This window comes from Abramis brama (assembly GCF_963993115.1).
Source record: "Abramis brama genome assembly, chromosome: 24".
Lineage (NCBI taxonomy): Eukaryota > Metazoa > Chordata > Actinopteri > Cypriniformes > Leuciscidae > Abramis > Abramis brama.
In genome coordinates, this window is record NC_139986.1 from 4,356,926 (window position 1) to 4,368,458 (window position 11,533).

Consider the following 11,533-nt stretch of genomic DNA (forward strand, 5'->3'; position numbering starts at 1 on the left):
ATGGGCTGAAATTCAACATGGTTGAATATTTAAGCTGTGAATATTTCAATTAAAAATATTTCAAACACCTTTTCATTATTAAAAATTCAATAATCCATATTCACCATTCATATTTCACTTCCAAAATATTTTGTTTTGGAAGTGAAATATGGCAAGCAGATGGACTCAGAATAACGCGCAAAGCTTAATACTGAGCGTGAACCAGTGGATAGACTGGCATAAAGATGACTTGATGTTGGACATTCGCACATTTAGGGACCGTCTCTAAAGTGTATACGACTTTGGTATGCACGTTTCTAACTCCGATAGCATTTGAATAGAACGACTTACAGTCATGAAACCAACTGTAAAGTGTTCATGCAGGTGTCAGGCATAATGCGCACCCTTTGGATTTTTGATATTTATTCAAATAAATTTAAGTTTGCTATTGAAGTTAGAAACGTGTATGCCAATGTTGTATGCAACTTTAGAGACGGTCCCTTGCATAAAAATGCAAGCCCTAAAAATACAATTTATTTTGTCCCGTTGTCGGCTTCAGCTAAGAAAAGAAATAGTTCGCCCCACACGTCCAAAATTCTTAGCACATTTTAGATAACCTTCCGCAACGAGTGCAGGCTCTTTGGTGGAGCTCTGCTTTGAATGAAGTTCCATCATGACAAATAAATGGACTACTTGCGGAGTGACATGAAAAGATGAATCAGAGGCACAAAAAACGTTGACAGCGGTGAGCGGTCATATACCCGAACCGTGCTTTACGCGCGACCCGCAAAAAAAAAAAAAAAAAAAAACGGATTTGCTTGATTTACGAGAGCATCATTTTTAGGTCGGAAAAGCCGGATTTCCGGATTTATCCGGAAGAATCACAGCCCTGTGGCATAAATGAAAATGTGTTTTTATTTCAAAATATCTTAAAGAACAGTTGAGTATTGCAATAAGGGACATATTTGGCGCTTTTCCACTGCATGGTACGGTACGGCTCGGTTCAGTACGGCTCACTTATGGCGCATTTCCACTGCATGGTACGGTACGGTACGGCTCGCTTCAGCTCGCTTTAAATGGTACCACCTCTGTTGAGGTTCTAAGCGTACCGTACCGATACTAAAATGTGACGTGAAAACACTGCAGATCACTGATTGGTCAGACAGAATCATCTCTACCAGCGTCATTGTATTTACGACACGAGACACTAAACCTGCTAGATTTAAATAGCCAGTAGACAACAGCCAACGCTGTAGCACCTGTTTTAAAAGTATTTGCTTCAAAAAAAGAGTATAAACTTCCAAAAAAGAAATGGCTGAATCGTGGTCAGTGGACGAGGTGCACATTCCTCTCGTTGGTTGCCGAGGAGCGGATGGGGAAACACGGAATGAAAAATTCGCATTTAATATGATGATGTCATGGTAGTAGAGACGGCAACTATAACGATCAGTCCCACCCACTTTGAAGCGGTACTAACTGCAGTGGAAAAGCAACCGAACTAAAGCGAGCTGAACCGCGCCGAACCGTTCCACGCCGCGCCGAGTCGAACCGTACCGAGCCGTACCATGCAGTGGAAAAGCGCCAATAATCATGTCACACCATAAGACACATTTACAGTACAGTTTACAGGGTTTCTGCACACTTTTTAAATTCAAATTTAAGGCTTTTTAAGACCCGAAAAATTTAAATTAATACAGTGCATTAGGAGTGTGCAATATTGACAAAATAGAGAAGGAAAAATGAAGACTAACACCAGAAACATCAGGCTGAAATGGCCGTGAATCAGGGTGATTTTAACTGGAGACTCACCATCTTTTGGCTCGGACTCCAGCGCATCTGTGTCGGCTGGCGGCTCTACGCTGGATGTGTGTGGATGAACCTGTGATTCTTGCTCAGCCACAAAAGGATGCACTTTGGTTTTGGTTTGGATGGACTTTCTCACAGCCTTCAATCCTCTAATCAAGAAGTTACTCCTTTTTGCCTGTTTTTCTGTAAACAACAAATATTGATTAGAAACGTCTGTTTTATTAGCACAGATTACAGCTCAATGATTCACTAGTTCATGTTCCAAGAACACTAGAGAAATGGGCTAAAAAATCTTTAAAAAATGTTGAAGGACAGCATAATTTTGTCTATTTAACTGAACATGACTTTAAAGTCCTAACTTGTATTATCTTAGAGCCATTTCCATATGGACATTTCTTTGTTGTGTCACAGTTTGAGTCACAGTTTTTCCTGGCAGATTAAAGGATATTTTGCGATTGTAACTGTTGGCTCGCGCTCGGTCCCAAAGGCATCCGAAAAGTGTGGAAGGTCTCTTCGTGTTACTGTCTTTTCTCGAGGCAAATTTCTCATTTGTATTTTCTCGTTATTTCATCCGACTCCATAAATGTAAAGGTTTTAATGATATCTGTGAATCATTAAATGTGAGCGAATGTTTGACTATTCCTTTTAACTCTTTAATGAAAATAATGTCAAAGTCAGTCAGAATAATCAAATGTAACAATTTATTATGTCAGGTAAATGTATCATGCCAATTTCATAATCAATTCAAAGATAATCGATACAAAACATTAAATGCTCTGGAATAAAGAGAAGAGATGCGAACCCAACGTTATACATGAAGCTGAGAGTCTTACTCTTCAGGCTAATCTGAAGTACAGAAAGGCCCCGAACCCTTTGCTACATTCCATTATATAGACAGAACCTCTTTCACATGGAAACATGTGCTAACAATGGAAATTTGCATTCAGAGGTTACACCATTTGCCAGGAGACCACCTTTCTTTGTGAGCCAGTAATCCCTAAACTCTTAAAAAACTTACAATACAATGAAGCAATACAAACAATACAATCGTTTTTAAATCAGTAAACTCGTTTTTAATCGCTATAACGACCACCTCGCTATTACCCCTTACTTAAGTATGTGTCAGTTCTGATGTGTATTAACGTAACTCAGTACCTGTTGTGTGGTCCTCCAAAGGGACTCTCAGCGGCTGAGCGTCCTCGGACAAGCTCTCCAGCTTCAGTGGGAATTTTGCAGACATGATATCAGATGCTGACACTGTCTCTGCCCAGTTGTTTACAGTTGTAGACTGCGTTTGTACTCTTCGTCCGCTAGTGACTCTACTGAACTACTGTTATGATCACCTGAACTGAAGATTCCGTCAAAGTTACTCAATTTATATTGTATATATATTAAATGGCACCGTATTCTGTCCGATTCTGAATCTCAACGAGCTGTGTAGACTATATTTGCATGTTCTTTAAAGCTGTAGACTGCGTTTGTAACACTTTAGTTAGTGACTGATTCTGATAATCGCTGCTGACCTGAACAACTCAGCGACGTCATAAGGAACCCGCGCTGCCTGTGACGTCACAGCTGCAGCTTTTTTGAAAATAAATACATAAATAAATAAATGTAACAATTTACTCGCCCTCATATAGTTTCAAACATCTGGCTGACTAACGTTTTTTTTCTGAATGGGCCATACAGTATCGGCCGAAATCAGTTGTACTTGTGTCAAGTCCATCCCAGCTAGAAAGCGGCCCGATTAAAGCTGAAACACTCGGCCGATCCTCGGCATGAATCTAGGTCCGATTGCTCTGCGAGCGCTCGGTTTTAACGCGGCCCGATTGCGGAACCCCGAGTGAGAGGACGTAAAGCTCCCCTCCAATCCCGTTCCTCGTTTTGGCTTTTTAAACTTTATTGATTTCCATTCATGTCAGGTTAATACTAAAATTGCTGAGCAGCCGTTATTTATGCAAGATAAACTGAAAATAAAACGGCACAAGGAAAACAGGTTTCATGTTTAATGCATTTTTTTTTTATTGGACCACACTTCACTCTCCCCACTGGTAATTTAACAAAAATAGGATAAATGAACACACTTTTTAATAACAGATATTGAAATATCACAGCATTAATGTAAAATCAAGGAGTTCAAATACTATTTTCCAATATCAACATTTTTAACTTTGAAACATTTACAGGGTATATGCAGGAATCTTGAAGTTAATTTTAATACCTTTTCAAGACTTTTTCAAGAACTTCTCAATATTTTTTAATACCTCACCGCCACTTCAAGCTGTAACCATTTACATTAGTGATACTTTTAACTTAACAGTTTTAGTTTGTGATAAAGACTATAGACCACTCGGATACAAAAAAAATCAAATAGGCTGGGATAGTAAATCAAAGCAAAGTTTATTAAAAAACAAAACAAAACTTTGCTCCACCCTCAACAACAATCATGCTGACATGTGCCTCAGTTCGGATTTTGTTTCCAGCAGCTTCTCAGTTTGGACCAATTCGTTCCGTTTTTCTTTACTACGTCTTCTGAGGATGTTGGACTTCGTGATCAGTTGTGCCATTAATGTCCCAGATTTCCCCTCTGCCTGCTCGGCTAACTTATCACCATCTGTTTGGAGGGAGTCGCACACCTCTGTCAGAACCGTTCGTTTCCTTTTCAGGTCTTCCATCTCCTCTTGCACTGCTTTTCTTTTGAGGTCCTGTGTGGAACTCTGTTTCTTCTTCTGTTCATCTTCCAGGTAACTCCTGTACCTTGACCTTGCACAGGCTACTGAAGCCATGAGCTCCTTTGTGAGAGGTACCTTCAAAACACCCCCACAGACACTGATCTTGTCACATATCAGCCTCAAAGCTTCCATCGACTTTTCAAGGATGTTGCATGTTTCAACCTCCTTGTTGATGGAAAACCCTCTTTCCACCATGGCTTGTCCGTGGGACAGAAGTAGAAGGCTCTGAGAAAACTTATATAGCTCTGGATAAGACTTGCTGAGGGCTGAATGCAGGAAGACATCAAGTCGCTCCTTCAGTGGCTGGAAGGAGGAGAATCGCTCATCTCTCGCCTCAAGAGAGAGAAAGCTCTGGAACTGTTGTATGATTACATCACCTGGAATAAGAGAAGAAAAAAAAAATATTACAAATAGGTAAAATATAATTCAAGTAATTTTATTAATCTTTCATTGGACAAATACACAGCACATCGTCTGTACACATAAAAAGGTAAGCAGTGTACTGTAGATATCTTCTGTGTTGAAAAAAATCTTAAGACACTTTCACACTAACACAACAGTAACTTCTTCTCTCCCTAAGTTTTTCCTACCAGCAGAGACGCCTCCTGCCAACTTCTTGTCCTGCAGCATTGTTTGTACTACAGTCTTAATCTTTGTGAGGGACCCTTCTGCATCGCTGTGCATGCTTCTGGGGTCCAGACATCCAATGGCCCTGACCACTGGAATTTTCAGGGGACTTTTCACCTGCACTTTCTGAACAATCTTAACCAGGCCCTGCATGCACTCTTTCCTGAAGGTGAGAACTAAAAGCTCACCTCCACTGCTTCCTGGCTTGCTCTGAAGTAGAGGGCTGCATTGGGACTGAGTCCCGCCGGGTCCCGCGGGACCCAACGCAAATCTCGCGGGGGCAGGCGGTTTGAACTTTGCTGCGGGCGGGAATGGGCGGCTAAAAAAAAACACTGCGGGATCGGGAGGTAGCCTAGCAACATGATGGAGATGTCAATAATGGCGCTTTTCCACTACAGAGTACCAGCTCGCCTCGGCTCGGCTCGACTTTGTTTGGTTTTCCACTGTGTAAAAGTTGTAACTGTATCTGCTTCCAGGTACTTTTTTTCGTACCACCTCCGGCGAGGTTCTGGGCGAGCTGAGGCGATACTAAAATGTGACGTGAAAACACGGCAGACTGCTGATTGTTCAGAGAGAATCATCACTATTCACTGTCATCATTGCACGCGCCAGACAGAGTATCCTGAATAAAAAAACAGCAAAAACGAAAACAAAACCATCCAAAAACAGCATACACTCGATTTCCTCCATTGTCCTGTGTGTATGTGTCCAGAATACATGCTGGCCAGGGAAACGAAACAAACAACCCCATGAATCTCTTTAATAATAGCAATACAAATACGTGTTTTTTCCTGCGGGACGGGAGAAGACACAAAATCAATGCATCTCTATTATTGTGCGGGAATAAATTCTCAGAGTTTTGCGGGTGCGGGCGGGAGTGGACATACAGGTCCTTCTCAAAAAATTAGCATATTGTGATAAAGTTCATTATTTTCCATAATGTAATGATAAAAATTAAACTTTCATATATTTTAGATTCATTGCACACCAACTGAAATATTTCAGGTCTTTTATTGTTTTAAAACTGATGATTTTGGCATACAGCTCATGAAAACCCAAAATTCCTATCTCAAAAAATTAGCATATCATGAAAAGGTTCTCTAAACAAGCTATTAACCTAATCATCTGAATCAACTAATTAACTCTAAACACCTGCAAAAGATTCCTGAGGCTTTTAAAAACTCCCAGCCTGGTTCATTACTCAAAACCGCAATCATGGGTAAGACTGCCGACCAGAAGGCCATCATTGACACCCTCAAGCAAGAGGGTAAGACAGAAAGAAATTTCTGAACGAACAGGCTGTTCCCAGAGTGCTGTATCAAGGCACCTCAGTGGGAAGTCTGTGGGAAGGAAAAAGTGTGGCAAAAAACGCTGCACAACGAGAAGAGGTGACCGGACCCTGAGGAAGATTGTGGAGAAGGACCGATTCCAGACCTTGGGGGACCTGCGGAAGCAGTGGACTGAGTCTGGAGTAGAAACATCCAGAGCCAAATGGGCTACAGGTGCCGCATTCCCCAGGTCAAGCCACTTTTGAACCAGAAACAGTGGCAGAAGCGCCTGACCTGGGCTACAGAGAAGCAGCACTGGACTGTTGCTCAGTGGTCAAGAGTACTTTTTTCGGATGAAAGCAAATTTTGCATGTCATTCGGAAATCAAGGTGCCAGAGTCTGGAGGAAGACTGGGGAGAAGGAAATGCCAAAATGCCTGAAGTCCAGTGTCAAGTACCCACAGTCAGTGATAGTCTGGGGTGCCATGTCAGCTGCTGGTGTTGGTCCACTGTGTTTTATCAAGGGCAGGGTCAATGCAGCTAGCTATCAGGAGATTTTGGAGCACTTCATGCTTCCATCTGCTGAAAAGCTTTATGGAGATGAAGATTTCATTTTTCAGCACGACCTGGCACCTGCTCACAGTGCCAAAACCACTGGTAAATGGTTTACTAACCATGGTATTACTGTGCTCAATTGGCCTGCCAACTCTCCTGACCTGAACCCCATAGAGAATCTGTGGGATATTGTGAAGAGAAAGTTGAGAGACGCAAGACCCAACACTCTGGATGAGCTTAAGGCCGCTATCGAAGCATCCTGGGCCTCCATAACACCTCAGCAGTGCCACAGGCTGATTGCCTCCATGCCACGCCGCACTGAAGCAGTCATTTCTGCAAAAGGATTCCCGACCAAGTATTGAGTGCATAACTGAACATAATTATTTGAAGGTTGACTTTTTTTGTATTAAAAACACTTTTCTTTTATTGGTTGGATGAAATATGCTAATTTTTTGAGATAGGAATTTTGGGTTTTCATGAGCTGTATGCCAAAATCATCAGTTTTAAAACAATAAAAGACCTGAAATATTTCAGTTAGTGTGCAATGAATCTAAAATATATGAAAGTTTAATTTTTATCATTACATTATGGAAAATAATGAACTTTATCACAATATGCTAATTTTTTGAGAAGGACCTGTATGTTTTTATAAGTGAAACAAACAAGTGGTTTGGCTTCGGCCACCATCCCTATCAGAGGCTAGCCACAGCCACCTGGTGATGAGGATCTCCATTTCCTTTTCTGTAGAATCTTTGGTCAGGGCATTCCGGCAGACTGCATCTGAGAAAAACACAAGATAGGGCAGCATGACCATGTGATGTTACTCAGCAACCACCAAAACTTAATTTGGATGCAGGGCTCTACGCTTACATTTCTTTTTCATTTAAAAAGTTTAGGAGCACAGCCAAAAATTTAGGAGCACCTTCTGATCATTGACAAATTAACCTTCCCATTATAAGGCGATATTTGACTATAAAATGACTTGCCGGGGCTTTTTCTTTAACCTTATTAAATGTCATCTTATGTCAAATTCATAAATTGAGTTACAATAAGACGCAATCAGGAAGAATAAGTTACCAATCAAACGAAATCAGTAGCAACAAATTTCATCTTTGCACTGCAGAGGTGGCATATAACAAAAATGTGGCATTTAGTTATATTTACAGACTGTTTAATGAGGCTCAGAAGTGGCAAATGCATTTAAATTAGAGCCCGACCGATATATCGGCGGGCCGATATTAGGCATTTTCCAAACTATCGGTATCGGCATTTATAACGGCCGATAAATGAATATTTAAAAATAAAATAAAAGCGGACGAAACACCCTGCAACCATGTTATGAGTGTTGGCGCTGCATAGTTTGTCCACCAGAGCGCACTCTACAAGGAAGACTGCTAACATCAATGAGCTTGGAAATCACAACGAACTTATTCTGCCTAAATAAAGTAATGATTACTGTATTTATAACTAGCATATCTGTAGTTCCAGTCCCTGCATTGTAAAACATAAGTTAGGCACGCGAGGAGTGAACATTTAGACATAGAGAAAAAGTATCAAACATAGCCTGTGCATAAAAGTTAGCTTTGTGCGTTGCTGACTTTGTTTAGCCGCAGCATTAAAGGACAATTCCGGTGAAAAATGAACCTAGGGGTAATTAACACATGGTTACCGAGTCGATCGTTCCCTGGGATGCATTTTCATGAAAATCGAATGTAAAGAAAAAGAAAATCGCTAGTTAATACCACTAACAAGGCTCAAAATAGCCTCACACTAACACGGTAGCATATTGAGGGTCCCTACATACAAAACGAAGCATTGAGAACTTTGTAAGTGTACAGACAGTTTAATAATTAAGTTTTGTGAGTTTGAATATAGAAATGTTAAAACTGAAATAAGACTTTAAAAATTAAACTAAAACCACCAGTAGGTGGTCTGAAACAAAAAAAATTAAAGGAACACTTCGACTTTTTGGGAGTTTAGCTTATTCACCGTATCCCCCAGAGTTAGAGAAGTCCATACATACCTTTTTCATCTCCGTGCGTGCTGTAAGTCTGTTTGACGCACCCACCGCTAGCCTAGCTTAGCACAAAGACTGGATGTAAATGGCTACAGCTAGCATACTAATCCCAATAAGTGACAAAATAACGCCAACATTTTCCTATTTACATGTTGTGATTTGTATAGTCACAGTGTGTAAAAATAACAAGGTCATATGAGAGACAGACATTTTTTAAACGTTTAAATGGGAACTATTTTCTCAGAAGGCGAAGCACTGCTACTTGGGCGGAGTGATTAGCGCAGCACCCGAGAAGCGCCGTTCCGTCAACAAAACCAACGTGACTAACTAGCTAGTAGCGAACGTGATTCGTGATCATGGCTGACTTTGAAGAATTGTCAGAGGATTTTTATTTGGTATCAAACCAAGATCCAGAACCATATCGTTTTGAGCCAGAATACACAGACGAGGAGTTACAAACTTTGGAAGCTGATAGACAAGATGCCGAACAGAGTGTGTTTGTGACAACACAATACTAACATTACAGGGGATACATGGAACCCGGGAACAACTGTAATAGTAGTGAGCACCCTATTCATGTAATAGTGTCACTAAGGTTACATTACATCTAACTAATGGCACTGTAACAGTAGGCTAGTCATCTAAAAACATAACGGAACACTTACCGCAGCCGAAGGTGATCCACTTTGTCCTGTCTTTACTATCGATCGGATGGCCGTATCCTTCAGCACACGTTTCATGGTCCGTGTGGCAAATTCCATTTTTTCAAAATAGTAGTCCTCAGTGAAATGTTCTGAGCAAACGCGATAGTCCTTGATGATGTCTACAGGTGTGTTTGGATCTATATCCAGAGCAAGTAGCCATTGATTCATCAGGTCAGCTTTTTTGGTAGGAATTCTATGAAACATCATGGTATTACCTGGTCTCCCTGCCCTGTTTATTGTCGCAGCTCTTTACAATACAGCGAACACCCATGATTGTAAACTTTGCATTTACTATCTAGTAATTGCTGACTCTATTACTCCAACTCTGAGCGAACTCTCTGCTCCTCACCACGGCGCTTCTCGGGTGCTGCGCTAATCACTCTGCTAGCTGTAGCCACTTACATTCAGTCTTTGTGCTAAGCTAGGCTAGCGGTGGGTGCGTCAAACAGACTTACAGCACGCACGGAGATGAAAAAGGTATGTATGGACTTATCTAACTCTGGGGGATACGGTGAATAAGCTAAAGTCCCAAAAAGTCGAAGTGTTCCTTTAAGGAATATAGCATGAGTGAGAGTGGGGGCTGACTTTTAGGTATGATCTGATTAATGCATAATTTAGCAAAACATTGTACGTAGATATGTCAGAGTAAACCGAGAGAGATCACTTTGTAGAATTCCTACCTGTGGGCACAGCCTCCCGAGAAGACCTATTTTGTGTGTCATGTACTTGTGGGGTGTTCTAAAAGAAAAGTAAAAATGATGTTTAATCTCATCACACACATACCAAAGTAAATTTTTGTTTCCATGAGCTATAGAATAGCTTTCTTGCCCTTCTTACTTGATATCCAGTTTGGCCTGATGACTGACTTCTGCCAGCTGCTGCATGGGTTGGGGTGTCAGTAGGAGGTGTATGGGTGGGGTGTGCTAAAAGAAAAGAAACAAACAAAAAGATTTTATCATCTCATCACACATACCACAAATCTGTCAAATCTGTATCTCCCCCATGTTAAAATGATCAACTTTACAGCAGAAAAAAACATGTTTACAGCCTGGATCTCTATGTGGCTTTGGTCTATACAGCTAATTTTGCCCTTCATAACAACTGTGAGGGGGGTGCATTTTTTTTATAACTCATCCGTTTAGTTGATTAATATTTAAATTTCTGCATTTAAGGGTGTGGCCACTTGAGTGACAGGTGGGTTGTCGCTGATGTCAATGCTAGCCATTTGTCTGCTGTTCTGTTTCATAGCAAAGCACTAGTGGATAATCGCTGCGCCAGCTAGATAGATCGAGAAGAATATAACAACAAAGTCACGTCATGACGCAGACCGAGACGCGAGGATATAACCCACAGCGACTCGGTGCCCAGCCTCTTTCGCTTTCTCGCTTTTGATAGGTCGTTTTTTTCACGCTGTCCCGTGCAGCTTACCTGAGTTGCGAGGATTCGCCCTCCCAAGCTGTGACAGCGCGCTCTACACTATCATCAGGACGGATATCTTGGATTATTTTTCTTAATTAGGTGAGTGCATACGATTATTTGTTGTTGCGTCGACGATACTCTGTGCTTCACGGTACTATCCGGTGGCTGGTTTCGACCTCGCTTAGGTTGCGTTCACCGCAAACCTATGACGTTATATCTGTTTTACATAAATATATATTTGTATTATCATCTTCGATTCATTGCATAAGTTACTCGCCGTAGTCATTGAATGCCTCGCGGTTCTATCCGAAGGCAGATTTGACTTTTACGTTTCTTGTGAGAGCGTGTCATGTTATAGAATTTTCGGTTCTATCCGAAGATTTTTTCGAACTGCTCAGTGGGTGCTATTACAGTTTAAGTGCCTACG

General features: G+C 41.1%; 1 protein-coding gene across 1 annotated transcript; it reads right to left on the reverse strand.

Annotated features, from left to right (window-relative positions):
• Positions 1–3,902: 3,902 nt before the first annotated feature.
• LOC311074986 (uncharacterized protein) lies at positions 3,903–10,625 on the reverse strand. Its single transcript, XM_084102037.1, has 3 exons — positions 10,525–10,625; positions 10,368–10,425; positions 3,903–4,894 (listed from the first exon to the last, which is right to left on the reverse strand). Exon 3 carries the CDS (start codon positions 4,710–4,712, stop codon positions 4,230–4,232), a length of 483 nt encoding a protein of 160 aa, XP_083958163.1. The 5' UTR covers positions 4,713–4,894; positions 10,368–10,425; positions 10,525–10,625; the 3' UTR covers positions 3,903–4,229.
• Between the last annotated feature and the right edge of the window lie 908 nt (positions 10,626–11,533).